This window comes from Ptychodera flava, unplaced genomic scaffold (genome assembly GCF_041260155.1).
Source record: "Ptychodera flava strain L36383 unplaced genomic scaffold, AS_Pfla_20210202 Scaffold_33__1_contigs__length_2856901_pilon, whole genome shotgun sequence".
In the NCBI taxonomy this organism is placed as follows: Eukaryota; Metazoa; Hemichordata; class Enteropneusta; family Ptychoderidae; genus Ptychodera; species Ptychodera flava.
Window position 1 is genome coordinate 1,486,412 of NW_027248355.1, and position 19,105 is coordinate 1,505,516.

At 36.2% G+C, this 19,105-nt stretch overlaps 2 protein-coding genes across 2 annotated transcripts; both read right to left on the reverse strand.

The window, feature by feature from the left end:
• Positions 1-6,540: 6,540 nt before the first annotated feature.
• On the reverse strand, positions 6,541-8,691 carry LOC139127538 (nucleolar protein dao-5-like). The gene has a single exon (XM_070693445.1). The coding sequence runs from the start codon at positions 8,689-8,691 to the stop codon at positions 6,541-6,543; it is 2,151 nt and encodes a 716-aa protein (XP_070549546.1).
• A 375-nt stretch (positions 8,692-9,066) lies between these two features.
• On the reverse strand, positions 9,067-18,785 carry LOC139127587 (uncharacterized). The gene is made up of 5 exons (XM_070693490.1): positions 16,635-18,785; positions 13,479-14,075; positions 13,026-13,139; positions 9,861-10,064; positions 9,067-9,285 (listed from the first exon to the last, which is right to left on the reverse strand). Exons 1-5 carry the CDS (start codon positions 18,777-18,779, stop codon positions 9,085-9,087), a joined length of 3,261 nt encoding a protein of 1,086 aa, XP_070549591.1. The 5' UTR covers positions 18,780-18,785; the 3' UTR covers positions 9,067-9,084.
• Between the last annotated feature and the right edge of the window lie 320 nt (positions 18,786-19,105).

Here is a 19,105-nt window from a genome sequence, read left to right on the forward strand (position 1 = left end):
AGAAAGGAATGTACCTCTTTGAAATGAATACTTCTATTGAATCCTACAAGCTTCAATAAAATTGTTTTTCTATATAATTCTATTGAAAACAGTGTCAAACTCTGTAAACTTCTATCAAACTCTATTGAACTCTACAGAATTCTTCAGAGTCTTGTTCGATATCATTGATCCAATATAATTGAGGCAAAATTCTAACTAAGACAACTGTTCACTATATGAAATCTGAAGAATATTTACTCATCTGATAATTGTCAGCCCTTGAGAAGAAACCTGAAATTAAACAGCACTGTGACCTTATCCTACAAAAAGTCTATCTAGTCTGCATTGTTTATAGTTTCTAAGATAAGTTTTCTTGACAAGAAGGGAACAGAAGTGAGACAAGGAGCCAATTTATTAATAGGTAGAAAATGGAAAAATAAAACTACACTTTTTTTATATTTTTTATAATTTTCATCTATAGGTATTAGCAAGGAATTTAAAAAGGTATTATTGGTAGAAGGAAAGAAGTTTTAGTCAAAATGACATGCATTGACCTTCTACAATTGAAATAATTTGAATGAGCATATAGTTGTCCAAAGCAACCTAAAAGAACCTAAAAAGCTAAATTTTTCTTCACTTTGATGACAGATAATGAACAACCAAGGTATCTCTAAAGTGAATTATGAACTTTTATAATTCATGATATGCAATCTAATCATACCCATAATCATAGGATCTCATAGTGTGAGATAAATAGCTTATCTGGTGTTTGCATACAATGTACTGATACCACAACATGAGGGACTTTTAGGAACAAGGATACTTTAGGTGGCTAAACATTGTGTATGTTGTACCTTCAATTGTATTATATTCCCCTGCTAGATTCATTAAGGTATGTGTAACTATTAGCACAAGCTCGGATTTTGAATGTATGCAAAGCACAGTCTACAACTGAGACTGTTGTGTGACAGTATAGTGCATGCTATTTTGGCATGGTGATTCTGACTGTAAACAAACAAAAAACGGCCACCTCTTTCCTCTGTTATCTGAAGATCAAAATCAATTGGTATTTTAATGTACAAAAGAGGGAAATTTTCATTTAAACTTTATTGATACAGTTATGTTGAACTACTGTCATTAGTTGAGCTTCAGTGAGAGAGAAAAAAATAACTGTGTTAAATGTTTCACACAGTATTCAAAAGTAACAAAATAACAATAAACCACCCTAGGGATGGGAGTACCATATAGCTTTGACCAATTCATTTCACATACCAACTGCTATTGCTGGTTGTGTTATATGTGTCATGAATTGACCAAAATCTTGTGTTGTACAAATATCTGTCACTCAGGGTGCTTCAATTGCTAAAAAGCCATTGAAGACTGAGTATATAAATGTAAGTATAAATCTGTTATAAAAGTAAAAATTACCAAAACCTACCATCAAAAATTATAAATTCAGTATGTATTATACATATTAATATATATATATATATATATATATATATATATATATATATATAATATATATATATATATATATATATATATAATAGGAAATAAGAAATACAAGAACACCACGGAATTGTCAAGGGTTTTTTGGTTTCTGGAAGACAGAGCCCAGGCCCTTGACACCTCGTGGTCAATTATTGACAAAGCATCAAGTTACTCTACCATAAACAAGCAAATGTAATATCTGCATATCAGAAGAGCTACACACCAGTGACAATTCTACCCTATTCCTCAAGAAGAATATTGTTGTTGTTACTGCTTACATTCCTGTGGAGTTTCTCTTGCAAAAAAACTTTTGTTACAATTAAACACTTTTCTCTGATAAACACATCAGCTTTGTTACATGAAACTCCTTGCATTTCTTTCAGTTACCACCTTTTTTATCTTTTACTGATATATGGTCTGTTTATAATACCAACTCTTTGACCAGTATCACAATTAAAACAACACAAAATGGTTTGTAATTTAAATAAGTTACTCAAAAATTCCAAAATCAGTAGCATTAGTTAAAGGGGCATGAAAAGCGTAATAATTATATTTCATTGCTATACCATGTCAAACAAAATAGTTATTTTCAAATAGAAAGTGTCCTAAAAGTTAGCAGACAAAACTACCAATGTCAATCAAAGTTATTAGTATAAATGTCAGTAATGATTAATATATCACAAAAAAACAGTCCTATAATTTCAGTGGCCCATATTTGAGATATTCTAGCATATTAAGCTATATATATGATGATAAATTGCGAAAGGTTTACAATATAAATGGACCATTTGATCAGCTTCAGATGTATATTTTGAATGAATACTTGTTGTTGACATTGGGGATGAGCGTCTATTCTTCCTGGAAATAACCTTAAAACATCTGTCTAATTAGTTCCAGAGACCAGCTCTGGAACTGTTAGTTTTTGCTCACTTTCCTTCTTTCTTTCTTTCTTTCTCTATTTCCGGTATTACTACCATAGAACATGCTATACACAAATTTTACCTTAATTACCCAGAATGCATTGTGACACGCTTATGACGTCATCACTCAGCTCGGACGGGTTTTACGGGCATTTCTTGTTTGTTTATTTATTTATTTTTTATTTTGTATTGCTCAACTATCATATTGCGTTCAGCTATTAATAATTCTAGCTTTCTTTCGCTTTGTTTTTCGTTGACGTGGCGCTATACTGTTTCGCCCAATAATCAATGGCGGATACAATCCGCTATCCGCTTCGCTCGCATAGAGAGAGAAAAGTAGGCTTTCCTTAACTTTACAAGCGCGGCTGGGCACATCGTGTACCTAGGCGAGGTGGGTGTGCTCGAAAACGAAGATCAATGCAAAATTTGGATTCAAAATCGGCTGTTTTGGCGGAGAAACTGCCTGCCGTATTTCTGAGGAGCCACCAGCGGTTTTTCCTATCAGTCTGCGGGGCTGTGGTGGGAGGCCGTTTAACGCCGGTAACACACAGCCAGGCCCTGGCCCTAAAAGCAACTCAACTTTCCAAGATCAAACGGTCAGTATCTTGTGAAAACAGCGACATAGCAATGAAAATTGTTTTAGTCTGTGCTTTTAATCAAATGAAAATGCATGTGGCCTCGGTTTTCAATTTCAACGGCCTAGGTCCAATGTTTCCTCTCGTCTGATCATCGTCGTAAACCACGTGCCTCTTTACAGCAACAACTCAGCGCTACCCGTCACATGCGTCAAGCGATTGATTTTTGCGTAGGTCAGCGGAGCGAAAATTATTGCTCTGGCTCGCGACAATGTCGTCTGATATACATTTCCGTGCGTTGTCGCCCCCGTATGTATCTGTTGCGTTTTTACCGTACATGTAGGCATTTGTAATCTGTGTACTGTAATTCCCCGGACTGCCTTGCTTTTAGTTGTATTATGGTGTTTACTGCTATCAGCCCTAACTATAGGTACGTGCTTGAATATTAAAATCCAAAGCACTCTTTCATTCTGCACCTATCTTTGTCACACATTCTCTTGTTTCTTCCGCTGCTCTGGTCTCTGGAACTTCGCTTTTGCTTGCAAATGCTTTCTAGTATCCTATAAAGTTATTCATTATATTTGATGATTAGTTGCTTCTGATGTTATGTATATATATAAGATTGGTAAGTACTTAGTGCTTCTTTACACAGATAACCAGTTTCATTCACAGAACTTTGAAGTGTATCAGTACAACACTGTAAAAAACATTTCAATAATACTATAAAGATAATTGAAACTATCAATATGAAAATAGAAAAGAGTTCTGAGTTCATCAAACAGTGCAAAATTACAGAACATAACCAGAACATACCAGAACATAACACGTTATTTTAAAACAGTTAGACTTAACATTACCTAATTCACAAAAAAAATGCAAGTGAATACATTTTTCTCTTTAATGACCATGCACAATTGTGAGACACCCTTAATTTGCTCGGTCTTATCTTAATTATGTTTTTAAATACTCCTCTTCACATTTATGCCTTTTTTGCATGGTTTTATTTATAATGTGGTATATATGATTTTATTAAGTGTGGCTTAAGACAAAATCTTTCATTATCACATAATTTCCTGGAACACATTTAATGTTTAATTACCAAAAATATGGATTATTATCAAAGTGAAATCCATCTAGCCTTCAATATGACAGCTATGACATATAAATGTGATCTCAGGTGGCAGATTTCTTGCAGCCTCAATATCAACAATGTTGTCATGATCATCGGTGGTTGAAACTGAGTGCAATTCTGTATGAATGAAGTTTAGAACATCTTGTTATGAAATTATGATAATCATTGCTATAGTTACTTTAATTTCCTTCTCTTATGACAGCGTTTCCGTTACAATTTCAAAACTTGCGTACGATTTTACGCAACTGAGTTTTTATTTGCGTAAAATGTATTCAAAATGCGTACGGCAGGAATCAGTATCTGAAGTGAGCTGGGCAGTCTTTTCTGTAAAACTTGGAGGTTTCCTGTAATGCGCATGCTCTATTAACAAAAAACAACAACCTGGGGGCTTCAAGGTGTAGCTGAACATTTGCCATGCCGTGTTGCATGTCCCGTATGATCGTTGAGCAGCCCAATGAGTTCATGTTCAAAGAGAATACCTTCTGACTACGAAATTAGTGTTTTCAAAGGGCTAACAAAAAGCAGATACCGTTCAAAGTCCAGCGGGACCTCTCAAGAATGCAACCCGACAGAGTCTAAATGGTCACCGTAAACACTTTCCAAATAACATGCGACGTAATGACCATTAACTGTATTGTGTTACCAACAACGTAGACTCGATTGATTCTCGAATTTTTTGCATCTGTAGTGCCATTGTCTGTACAGAACTGATTGACATGACGTTTTGTGATGATGAAATACAATGTTGCATAAAGTGCTGCGGTCTGCTAAAGTCTAAAATGTTGCAATATCATGATGAATGTCACTTGCAAGCAGGTGCATATGTTCTATTTTTGTCCTGCATTGAACCACGTTCAGGCAATCTAGTGCAGGACAACTACGTCGTGTCATTGGGCGGCATTTCTCAATGCGTATTTGTTTACGCAGTCATGATTTTTTTTGCGTATTTCCGAACAATTTTGCGTAAAATACGCAGGATTTTGCGTTAACGGAAACACTGTTATGAGAAATTGCCCTAAAAATAGTGAAAGCATTCAAAATAAGCTATTGTTTATTTATGATGATTATAAAAAAGTTCTGCTTTGTCCAATCTTCCATGTCTCACTCTAAAATTGCCTTGCTGGACATGTTTTTTTCTGATTTCTTCTTTCAACAAACATGCTGACTGGTTGCTACTTTGCAGATAGTATACTGCAAATGAAACAGTGAAAGTGACCCTTATTTGATATGGCAAACAGGGATCTTGAACCATCACTTTAAACCAAATGATATTAAGAAGAAATTTTACCACAAAATCAAGATGTTCTGCCATTCAATTTACCTGTACCACTATTGTCCAGCCTTCTTGCTATTTACACTATAATCTACCAGTATCTATAGGCTCTATTGTCATTTGTCATCAGTTTTTGCAATTCATTGTACAAAATTTGGCAGAACTCTTAAACCTTGTATGTATATACCTTCATATTGCATATATACTTCTGTGTGTGGAAGTTTCAGTGTCAACAAATTTTGAATTTCTAGATTTAAAGGTATACTAGCCAGCTAGTAAGCAACACTGTCCAAAAGAGAGCACTTTCTGGTGGTAAGCTGAACAAAACAAGGAACAGGTAGCTGTGTACGTAATTGTATTTCATGATAGGAAACCTCGCTTTATGATATATTATCTTGAAACAATGAAAAAATACACACAGATTTAGCCTGTGCATGTGCTTACAAAGGATATTTCTCCTCTTCAGTTATAGCTCCAAAATAGTTTCCCGCTCCAAATGAAAGAAATGCTGTAAACTTTTGCTCAAACTTCCGTTAGCAAACTTCCAACCATTGTGTTTCAAAAATAAGAATACAAGTGGAGGGTCGCCTTGCAATTTTGGAACCATAGAAACAAATTGACAAAAATTCACTGATAGATATTTGAAATTCAGAATGGCTTCATTCTCAGTGTATCACGATTGGAACTAATTTGGGATAACTGGATGGTGAAGTAATGTCGATTTAATCTACAAATGTAGTCTCATCTGCTTTTCTTTTCACGTTACACACATGTTTTTATGAGTAATTTGCAATATTTCAACATCGGCTATATATGGCACCTAACACTTTTGTGATATTTGCAAGGTATGAAAATCCAATTATCCCAAAATAGTTCCAATCGTGTTGTGTTAGCTCTGTAGGGGAAATGAAATTCCCAATTTTCAAAAAAATTATTAAGCTGATGAAAATTTTATTTACCCGATAAGCTTTAAAATGGGCTCCCAAAAGTGGTAGGCCAAAAGAATATTTATTGTAAATGTTTGACAGTCCAAATATCTGTCCATGAGGAATATTCGACTTTGCGTTGTTTATCCGCAGTGTCAGGACTTTGACAGCGAAGCCTTCACTGATAGCATTCTTTCTCTTCAGTTGTTTGATTTGCAAGCTCTTCAATAATGTACAGTTACTAAAAAGAAGGAATTCGGGCCACTTGTGTTGATGTTGGAGTGTTAAGCAATCTTCTACAGGGTTTTGGTTTGAGTTTTGGCTTTTCTTTTTTTTCCACTGATGTGTCTTGATTCTTCATAGCAAGTGTCTCTTCTTTTATGCCAGGACGACTGACTGCTTTATTGGAGTCCTCTGTTACAGGTAATTCCTCTGCCCGTTTAATATCAATTTCTATAATATTAGCTGATGACGATGACCCTTGAACTGGTTGATCCTGTCTTTCACTTGTACTTGTGTTTTTGGTACAAGGTGATTGTGTTTGTTTTGATGAACCCTGGAGAAATTGCATCTTCTTATAATCTGTTAGTTTTGCCTGTTTCCCAGGAGTTTGGATCTGGCTCTCAAAAGTAGTCTCTTCTGTTTGTTGACTCCCATGCTTTATTATGTTACTGTTAGCTTTATGTGTTGATAAGATTTCTGTATTTTGCCACTGCAAAATTAACTTACCAATTCCCAGACCATCCTTTGGCTGCAGAGAAAATACAGGCTCATTACTGATAGGTTTATTGGCTTCAGAGTTTGTTGGTGTTTGAGATGGTTCATTCAATTCTTCTTTTTGTTGAATTTCTGATTCAGTTTTGTTCTCTGATGATATCTCTTCAGTAGGCTGATGTTGGCTTATTTTTTTATCATTTCTAGGCTGTGTGCTGGCACTGGTAGATACTGCAGACTTGTCCCTCGGTTTTATTCTAGGTTTTGGTTTGATAACAGGTTTTTCACTTGATTGTGTCGGCATTAATGACATATTGCTTCGTTCTTTGTGTGTGGTCCCTGCCTGTGGTTGAAGTATACCAACTGTATTGCTAGGGTCTGCTTTCTGTAGTGGCACAAGTTCAGATACTGTACTTAAATCATGTTTTGATTTGCCTTTGTCTCTTCCTTCCCCTTTTGTTGGTTGTAGCTGGTTTGTCATATTTCTACCGGTACCAATAAGTGTGTGTTTCTCTGATTGTGTTGGTGTCTGGTGTTGATACACTGATGTCTCTTCAGTTGATCGATGTTTCACAGTTTCCAGGTCATTTATAGGTTTGGTAGGTTCTGTTGACTTGGCTGTTGTCTTTGGAAATTTTGTGCTTGGTTTTGGTTTAATTTCTGGCTTTTCTTTGCATTTTGATAATTCTTCATTCTTGTGAACTTTTCCCTCCAGAGTTTTTTGTGTCACACTCAGTTGATTACCCTTGTTATTGCTATGAGCTGTGCCTTGCACGTTTGATATTGTATTTTCATTGCTATCGGTGTGAATTTGATGACCTGTGATGACGTTTTTTGATTTCTCATTGGGTTGATACTGCCTTTCCTCTAGATCACTGACATTTTTTACAGCATCAGACTTCACTGCTTGGTACTGCTGACTCTCTTCATGATATAGTCTTTTGTTTGGTTTTGGTTTAATCTTTGGCTTTTCTCTTGCTTCTATCGATTTCTCAGTGGCTTGCAGTTTCCCTGCAAATGTCATTGTGTTTGGTTGATCCAGGTTGTTTGCTTTGGTACTGACAGCTGTGATTTGAATATCAGCTGTCACACTTGAATCAAGTCCCTGTTGGAGAATTGGTTGACCTCTGTTCTTTTCAAATGCTTCAGAATCTGTTGATTGATGGAGATCAATGGTTCTGTTGGTGGCTGGCTTCACATCATGGGACTGTTTAGGTACTTGCCGTTTGTACTCTTGTGTTGATTGAAATTCTGTTTGTATGTTGTGAACCCTTTGTTTCTCTTCAGGTGATGGATGTTGACTCTCTTCTGTGTCACCCGCAGGTTGTGCACCATGTGATGATTGTGTTGATGTCTGCAATGGTGTTTTGGTGGGCTTTGGCTCAATTTCTGGCCTTGCATTGAATTTTCCAATGGCTTGACTTTGATCATTCATATGTATGCTGAGTATTTCTTTAGTTTGCTTTTGCTGTTCTTTCTCATTGTCATCTGTAGATTGGGCATCATTCAGTGACTTTATTGGTTTCTGAAGTGATTTATTACGAGACTTTGGTGCAACTTTTGGCTTTAGTCCAGACTGGATTTCAAGCTCACCATTGCCGTTGTTTCTATCAAGTGTCACCTCTTCAGATGATTGATGGAAAGTTGGTTTCTGGTCATTATCATTTGATGATCCCATCTGTGTATCAGGTGATGAAAAGTCAATTAACCTTTTTCGATGTGTAGGTATACATGTTGCTTCTGATAGAGGTGAAGTTTGTGATTGTCCATAATCACCTTTTGACGTTGGCAATTCTTGACTCATTGTGTGAACTGACATTGAAGGTATAGTCTCAGAAGACTTGAGATGAATGGTGCCATTGTGCAGCAATTTGGTTGTACAAATGTCTTCACCTTCCACTTCTGATTTGCCATTTCTTGTTTCAATTATGCGCCGAGCTAGATCATTACCAATTGCCTTTAATTTACCATGCAGAATCTCTAGTGTTTGACTCAAGGAAAGATTTCTGTGGTTTGAGAAGAAATTAATCCAGTAAACGGTTTGTTGGACTTGATTTTGCAGTTACTGTACCTATTGACATGGGGACAATCCTAGTTCACCAGCAAGTGCCTGCCAGTCAGACCTTCCAAAACGGTAGTGGTCTAGTATTTCACATAGGCTTCGCCAGCCATCTACACTTATTTGATTGCCTGGTTGTGGCTTCCAGTCTGGATTCCAATGTCGATACTCTTCAATTTCACTTCTGCCTGGAACAGATGCCCATGAAGAATCCTAAAGATACATGTAAAAAACAAAATTTCTTCAACATATATACAGTATACAGTATCAAGAATTTAGTACTGGTAATTCATATGTTGTTTTTCTAAACTTTTTCTCTTTTTCTCTTTCAAGTTTTTGAATTCAGAAAATGTTGTTGAGCATATTCAGATGTTAACTGTGATTACATTGAATGACCAATAACTGCTCATATAATTACTTTGTAACCAGGTTGTGATTTGAAGTACAAGTAATTTCTCCATGAGCAGATATTGCAACATCTCATGTTTGAAAATTTGAACATGAAATTGAAATGAAATTATTTTGTACTTGTAAGGAAACTGACTTGATAAGCATTTATCATTTTTTTCACCTCTCATTCCCATTAAAACCCAGTACAAATGTTTATGTAGTACTCCTAATATGTAATGTCTGTCAAAATAGGGTAACAGATTGTTGATTGTGGGTTTGGAAAGTGAGTAGAGTGGGTGTGGAAAACTCCAATCTCTTGAATCGTTTATAAACTGAACTGAAAATTAATTGTTTGCTTCTGCTAGACAAGTGGACAGTTATTTGGTTTATTTACTCACTTCATTATCAGTTCTCTCAATCAGAAATGGAATATGGTGTTCCTCATATTGATCTTCAGATGTCAAACACAGATATACTGAATTGTGTAGATATATGATATTTGACGCATCACAGTGCTTGTCCTTGGCTGACTGTGACTTGACATGTTCAAAAACAAACAGTGTCTTAAGTAAGTGTGGACCGATAGTACCAATGTTAATAACCTGAGAATATCAAAAAGATGATTAACGTTACTCAACTATCATTACAATGAAACAACAAAACTCTTTCTTTATGCATATTATTTGCTAATGGACAATTGAATCAAGACTGTGTCTCTCATTTAAGGCGATACCGAAGGATTCAAATTGCTAAGCAACGGTTGCTAAGGGTAATTTCCAAAATCAATCAAAATGCAAAGTTTTCATAGTTTTCTTTGCATAATAAAGATTTATAGAACCATACAATTCCAAAAGACGCAGGTTTGTCGCGCGATTGATCAGTGACGTCACTCATATACAAATTTTCACAGCTCTATTTTAAAACGTTTCAGCTCCTACAAATTTGCACCAAATTTTCCAAAATTTCAGAATGTAACACATTAGATACCTGTTTAGAGCCCCTAGCATGGATTAGGTTATCTGTTCAGGTACAAACGATTTTTGAACAGGAAAATATCTACTGTGTCATTTTGTGAAATTTTGAAGGGTTTTACGGTGATATCTCATAAACTGTCCGGAATTTTTAGAAACGCATGCTTATCTATATTCTCATCTATGACTTCAATAATCCTACAAAAAATCAGCTAAATTGGTTTACAATTGAGAGAGTTGAAAGATTTTGAGCATTTTCAAAATACCAGGAGTCGAATATCCATAGAAAACAACGGAACGGTAAGATTTTGCACGTGCAAAGTGCGCGTTTGGAACGTTGCCAGCGATAGCAACCAACGCGTGCTTTGAATCCTTCGGTATCGCCTTAAGAAATAGCAAAATATTATTGATCTATTGATGACAAACAGTAGAGGGCACATTATCACCAGAGTTAATATTGTCACATACAATATAACTCTACAGTTTGGTGGTAGAATAATTTTACTAAAAGTCATTTTGTCACCTTCATTTCTTCATTGATAGATAAGTAAATTACCGGTACACATCGGTACATGAGAGATATTAGATATTAAACCTAAGTCAGAGACGATGACGTCTGCTTTCTCTGTAACTTCATGCCTTCTAGCGGCATCGCTGAAGTGTTAAACTAGAGTGATCCCATTGCTATACAGCTTCTGAGAATCATATGGTCATGCTTTGTTGTGTTCTGCACTGGTATACTGATTCAGTGTATCGATCCAGGCTGTAACTTTGCTAAGTGTTCAGGCATTTGAAATCAATCGGCCAGGGAGATTTTACGTCTGGTTCAATTATCACAGGTCTTGGCTCTATGATAGGCCCAGTACGTGCTTGGCATTTCACATGATAAGTCTGTCCAGCTTGAATCTTTACATCTTTTCTTCCCACAGTGACAGTGTAGTGATGCTCAAACTCGGTATTGTCCTAAATTATGTTGATCACTGTTTTCAGGTCTTTTTTCGAACTGTCTCAATTTCTGCCAAAATTACCTTTACTTCTCTTTGCAAATCTTGGCTGCAATCTCTGCAGATTTCTTCTATCACATTTATAGCCAATGATTGGGTGGTCTAGGTATTCTATGTACTTTTGCTTACCAGGATAGGTACTTCCAATCGCTCATCAGATGTATCTTCTGCGACAAGTTCAAAGTCCATTTCTACCCAACCACTGTCTGTTCAGTTCCCTGCTTTAATGTTTGATATTGTACCCACTGCCAGAAGAGCTTCAATTGGTTTTCATTCACATAAGTCTGTTTCCATCTCAGAGATGACAACATATATCTGTGATCTGGTATCTCACAATGCTTATAATATACTTTCTTCCCTGGATGTGACACAACACTTCTTTCACACCAATTTGGTCAGTCTGTCATGTCGTACTGGTGCAAGATGACATGGAAATGACATCTTCGGTACCTCTGTTGAACTGCATGTGATGCTTTCTTGGGCCTCCACCTGCTGTATCATTTTTACAGACCACATGGTGGTATTCCCAGTGTGCTTATAGTATATAGTTCTACAGAAATTCTACTTAAAATGCTGTAGAACATTGTAGAAATTCAATATAGCTCTACAGAAATTCTGTAGAACGTGTATTGAATTTACATACAAATTCTGTAAAAATCTACAGAAATGATACAGAGTATTTTTCATATTTTTTTACAGAAGGGGGCCAAAACTCCATTAAACTCCATTAGTTGCCATAAAGGTTCAGTATAATTTCAGTAGAATTTCTATATCACTTTACTTGAATTTTGTTATCTCTTTCAATAGAATCTCCTCCTTGGCTTCACTAGTCTGCTTCCCATTGTGGGCCATACATTACATGTACCCCACTCAAGAAGGTGGTCTCCACTGGCCTGGTGGAACCACTTAAATTTTCGGCTATCCAAAGGTCTGCAAATCTAAGTTTGCTACCCAACCTTTGCCCGGAAGCAGACTGGCGGAGACTCCTTGCCCAATCTTTGAGTTGTATGTTCACTTAGTTGTGACATTGTAGTTTTGCCTAGTTTTCACTTTCTTAGTTTTCGGCATTGTGCTTATGTGTACTTAGGTTATCACTGCTAGTTCGTTCGTTTTGTATTTGTTCACTGTTGCATAGTAAAATTCTTTGAACGCCATATCCTGTGTAGGGGTGTGTACGTACAAACTTTATAACAGTCCAAAATGTATGCAATAATTCATGTCATACTTTCTTATTTAATGTGTCCAGTATTGTCTGATAAATATTGATAGATGTCAAATCATCAGCAGTCATTGTCAGTGCTTAAAACTTGTAATTCTGTCGAAACTTACAAATCTGTAACACAATTCATTTGCATACAAGTCAGTCAGTCATCAAAGATCAATAGCAGGTCAAGTTGATCTGTTGTTTTCTTGTGAGTTTACTAGGTACCCAACATATACTGCATATTTGTTTTCAAAAAATGCAAGAAAATGATTGCAGTTGTTCACCAACAAATGATAGCTGCCATTAAACACAATGAAAGTACCGGTAGATGGTGAATAGACCCTGTATCATTTATAATTACTCTGTCATGAAACAAAACCTTACCTTTGTTCTCAAACTTTCACACAGTCTCCAGCCAGGGCTATCCTTCAGAGTGATGAGTAATTGTGCATTGTCACTTCCAACTTTAATTAGTGTCCACTCTTGCCACTCAATCTCCTGGGGTACACAAGAACAGCATTTTCAAGCCAGGTTGATATTTTATTGCTATTACTGTACTGGTATAATATTATTTATATACTGTGGTTGCCCAAGGCATGTTTTCGAGCAAAAGCTCGTTAGTCTAAAATCATGACTTTAAAAAGCATTTACAGGATTAATTAATTATGTATTTACTATATAAATTACCAATTGAACATGAATATGTACATGTACAGTAGTACTACTGTGTTAGTACCATTAGGTCATATTTGAATAAATAATATTCTCATTATGCATGCTTGGCCTGACCCACTCATTTCCTCTGATCAACAAGATGACATCAAAGTGTATGCATACCTGGCACCTACTTTCATCCTGCCACACACCAACATGGATTGCGCAGCATTTGTCATCTACAAATCTGCCTCTGACACCAACTTTTATAGGTTCTTGTGCATGCATCGGTTTGTGTAGCTTTGGTTGTCCTGCTGCACGATAAGTACAGAAATGGCGCAGAAAGATAAAAACAGACTTTCCATTCAGGAGCATAGATGTGGTAGGTAAACTTTTCCATTTTCCACCCCTCTGTTTTGAGGCTGTTGTGAATTTCCATGAGTCCTCTTGAACTGCACCATGTGGGAGAGTTAGCATTACTTCTGTCAAGAAACCCGTTCCACGGGGCCCACACTTCACCTCTGGAGTCAAGACCACTTCACCAGTCTGCAGCTTTTCATACCTATAACCATCTGCATACATGAAAATCGGCTGCTGCTTTCCTTTTTCAACAGCACCAGGGGGGATGTACAGTACTACATCACCAGCAGGTGTCTGAAGGTAGCCACCTCTTTCATCAAAGACACTGCCTATGAAGTTGCCTTTTGTGTATAGTTCACCAATTTTACACTGGTCAGTGTATCTCGTGAATTCATTGATTATGTCTCTGATATTTGGAACCTGAGAAATAATCCAACAAAAAATGTGGTATTGAATGTCCCTTCTTTGCAAAGTAACTTCATTTTGCTTAGTTTGTAACTATGTAATTGGTAGTAAACACTTTAATAACCAAGAAAGACAAACTTATCCACTGGCTTATTCATTAGTGGGATGCATGCTTAAAGCGTACATTGTAGTGTGTCTGAAGGGCAGGTGAGTATGATAGCAGAAATAACTAAGAACTTAAGGTAGCTGGAAAGGCTATTTTGTACAAATTCTTTTCTCAGAGTTAATGTCAAGTTTCAAGTGTTAGAATCAAGATATTCAGTTCATATTTTCAGGATAACTCCCTTAGTTAATATTTTCTCCAAATAATATAAAAATGTATATTTGCAGCCATGATTTTGAAATATGACACCAGTAAATATTAAAATTTAATTTCTCATATTTTTTTTATTTGAATTTAATAATAGTTGGATAGTATTAATATTACCAAATTAGTTATAAATATGTTGACACTATTAATTGTAAGATTTGTGCGGTAGGATTTGTAAATAAAATTTGTTTTTATGATTTTACATGGGTTTATATATCACAAAATTATTAAAATTCTTTCAAATTTCAAAATGTGATTTTTCAAAAAGTACTTCAAATACAGGAAAATTGTGCCATACAAATCTTATCTGTAACCTTGTTAATAGGCTGTAAAAATTCCATGTCCATATCTCATTTCAAAGTTGGATTTAATTGGTATACAATTATGTAGGAAAACTGTTATTCTGTCAAAAACGTTGAAAACAAGCCATATTTGCACCCCTCTTTTGAAGTCATAGAGCAGCTTTTTTGCTTAATCTCACTTTTGACACCTCTTTGACACTCAAAGAATCTAAAAATGCATTTACAATAGCAGTCACTCACTCTGAATGCCAGCATCGCCTTGTCAAACTTTCCTGAAAAACAGCAAATAATGACTTTCCCTTTTCAAACATTTTATTAAAAGCTAGGGGACCTCTACCGTAGTTAATACACTAAGGACTCCCCAACTTCTTCTTATTTGGTCGGTTTTTTCAGAAGTTTTAACAGGCTATAACTTTGCAATGCCTTTGTGCCCAAATGTCTTGTTTTTTTTATTCCACAGAGACTGTTGACTTTTTTTATATTTTAATAGTTTTGTTGAAATTTATAACTGACGCTCTAGCCTTTCCAACCACCTTAAATATTGCTAGGTTATAGAATTTTAGTAGAATCTATTGCCAATGAAGTAAGTTTGAATGTAATCCTGGTAACCATTAACATTAACCGGTACATTGCACATTGTCAAGCTCTGGGAAGGTCCTGACCCTAGTGTGATTAATGTCTAGCATTAGACCAGCTATTAAGGTGCACAGCATTGTGAATGGTGCAAACTGCCGAAGGGTTACCTACCAACTTTAAGATTTATGCACATTTCAATAACAAGCTGCTTATTTACGATATGAGACTGGTACAGTAGGATACAGTGTACGTGTATTATACTGTAATACATCACAGTGCACAGCATGTTGTGTGCAGTTTGTAAAATGGGAGCAAATATACCTGACATGGTAGTATGCATTCATACGACCTCTGTCTAAACCTGGATCTGGATTTTAAAAAGCTAAAATGACCGTCAAGATTTTCTGTGGTAAATTCACGAGAAACTTTATGTCTTTCATCTCAATTAGATTTTTTTGTAAAGGAATTTAACATCTGCATAGAAGGTGTCAAATCTGTCATTTTGTCATTTATCATTGTAATGGGATATGAATCTGTATATGTTATACCAAAGTCTTATAAACCTGCTCACAAATAAAGCCATAAATTAGTAACCACATAACATGACAAATACAAAGTCACGATAAGTGGACAAACTGTACTTGCCTAAGTCAAAAATTATGCATACTGGCACTGTAATAGTTCTTTTTTACTGTAAACCCTAGTATACAATTTTAGTTTAGTATTAAGTCTGACAACATTTTAGGCTAAACATATGGTACAGTATGATTCCCAAGCATGACTCAGATTGATTGACATAAATATGATGATACCTTTTAAATGTTTATAACTTGTAACATGAAAAAAAAAACTGAAGTGTACAGCCTAATGCAGTGTATTCTTGTAAAATAGACAGTCAAGATGATTTGCACATTCTATGACCGGATAGTGCTGTCTGGTCATAAATGTCAGAAAAATGTCTGTCAGTGTTACTGTGCTTCAAATTTGTATTACTTGCACATCAAATGTTTGCACTTTCATTAAAATTTTCACAATATGGAAAATTTGAAAATAAGGGATTATTTTCATAATCTTTGATCAGAAAATTGTGAGCTCTTAACTAATGTACAGTACGTTACAGCTCACTAAACCTTTTTAATCTATTGAACAAAGTGGTTGAAAATCTTTACAAAAAACAAATAGATGGTACACTATAGTACTGATCAAATACTCTTTATGGGCAATCTATGACCACTTCAAAAGTTCCACTTTATGATCACATGGTGATGAATGTGAATTTCTAAACAATGAATTTGTAGAATAAGTTAAAGAAACTCAGGTACTTACTGACAGATTTTTGCTATCTCTCTGACAGTCTGTGTGATTTTGCATGGTCAATCCAGGTGGTGGTGCTGATCTATAAAGGGTTGGTTGTAATGTGCAGCTCGGTGCAGCTGGCACTGTTGCAAGCCTAGCAAAATCCTCATTTGGTTGAACTGACAGTGTCTTTGCATGATGTGATCTTGCGCTTGTGTATTCAAGAGCAGATTGGTACTTATTGTTTGCAGGTCCATCACCACTGACATTTTGGATATCAGTCCCAATTAGAATTGGTGCGTCACATGAAGACTCAGTTGTGTTGTACTGTCTCAGGGATATTGCTGGTGAACTGAAATCTGGTTTTGGTAGAATATCTAGGTTTGCTCTCTGATGTAAAGGTGTCTTTTCTGTTTCTTTGCCTATGCCGTAATTTTTACCATCAGCACGCTGGTATTTAGCAGCATCAAACTGATCTTCTGTGATTGGCAGTTTGCTCCTAGTATGTATAGATGACACTTGTTCTTTCTCAGAGGCTGATTTCCTGTCTTGTGGACTTGGAGGTACCAGTGTGACATCTTTTAACGATTTTTTTGTCTCCACTCTACTCGTAAATGGATGCAGAGTGTTGTCTGGTGGCCTCATCTGTTTTGGTTTTGGTTTTGGTGGTATTTCTGGTTTTGCTCGAGGTACTTGAATTTCAGTTGGTTGTCCGCGACAAATAGCCATCTCATAATCATATTTAGGGTCAGTGTCATGTTTTGGTTGATTTTCTTCATCAAGAAACTTATATGATTTAAGTTTAAGTTCTGAATAGTAGGGTGAGGAATATTTTCCCCTGATCCAGGAAGCTCGTTTCAATTGTTCTTTATTCTGTGGAAAATCATATGAGGTGGGCTCTGTATCAGACTCAGAATCTGATGTTGAGTCATCACTTTTTTCGATGTCAGAATCTTCATCATGATTGGCACCTTGGGCTCTTTTTGATGTCTTTAGTTTTATTCTTGTGAAAGTTGGTGATGCTTCAGCTATGCAAGTACTTTCTCTATATTCTTGGTAACTACTTTTCCTTGGAGAATTTGTCTTGGTGTGACATGCTAGTATGTGCACTGGTTGTGGCTCTGATTTGGTTTCTTGTGGTTCAATGAGTGCTTCATTATGAACCACTGGCAGACTGGTGTACCGGCATGCAGATGTTTCTGACTTCGACCTATGTGAGGGTGGAATGTAGTCTTCTCGACCTCCACCTTCATGTTCACTCTCACTAATACCAGAGTCAGCGACGTTGAATTTCTCAACCAAATCTTTGTGTTGTGCTAGAGATGGTGATGTTGTTCTATATGACTTAACTGCATATACCGGTATGTCCTTGAACTTTCTTGCTGATTGAAATGTTGTTATTTGGAGATTGTTTGATAATGATTGTCTACCTTTGGCAACATCATGAATACACTTTGGGTTTACATCAGTAGCAGCATGCTTTTCATTCTGCATTTTTGCTATTCCAGGTTCTTCCAAGGTGCTGTGATCTGACTGTGTTTCACAGTGTGGTATTGTATGCATCAACACGTCATTCTTTTCTGAGATGTAACACTTACATTCATATTGCATGCTTTCATTATCCATATCTTGTTTGAGGTACTCTGACTTCAGTGCCGCTGTTAATCTATCCAGAAGTTTCCGAAACATTTCTTGTTGTACTTCTTGCATAATAATATTTATTCTTGATTTACATCTTTGACACGATTTTTGTGATGCCTTTTTAATTTCTTCTTCCATTTGGCCCAGTCGTAATGGTTGTGGCTCTTGAAGTTCAGAGCCAATTATTATCTCTGTCTCCAAATCCTTGATCAGTTGTTCTGTCAATGCACTGCAGACAGTACATCCGTATTGCCCATATTTCATTTCTGAATGACTTTGCTCGCATGTCTTATCGGTAGCCTTAACAGACTGCCCACCTTGTAATTCAGTAGCACATACCTTTTCATATCTGGTAAAATGGTGAAATTCATCTGTATGTGGGCACTGGTTGTATTGTTGACTGTTGACAATTACTCCCAAATGTTCAAGACAATTACAGACAGGTTGTTGTTTTGTCAACGTCTTTGTAACTTGCACAGATTCCAAATCGTATGAGTTTGTCTGCTCTCTGCAAGGTATTCCAACATCAGCCATTTTTATGAGCTGTTGCCTTTTGAGCTGCTTGCAGCATGGCTGACGTATGTTCTGAATGCGTCACAATGGTCACCATGCATCATCTGTGTTCTGCTGTGGCAGTTAAGGAGTAAATAAATAACAGACAAACCCTAGCCAAAATCCAATATGGCGTCTTATCTAGCGCCCTCGTGCGATCATTTTGAGAAATAAGCTGGTACACAATACACAGCAATATTGGCCTAGAGCATGAGTGCAATTCTTTATTTTGATTCAAAAAAGCCCAAGGATGTGCACTTTTTATTAGTAAATATGGCTTTATTATGTTGCACTTTCAAATCTTCGAA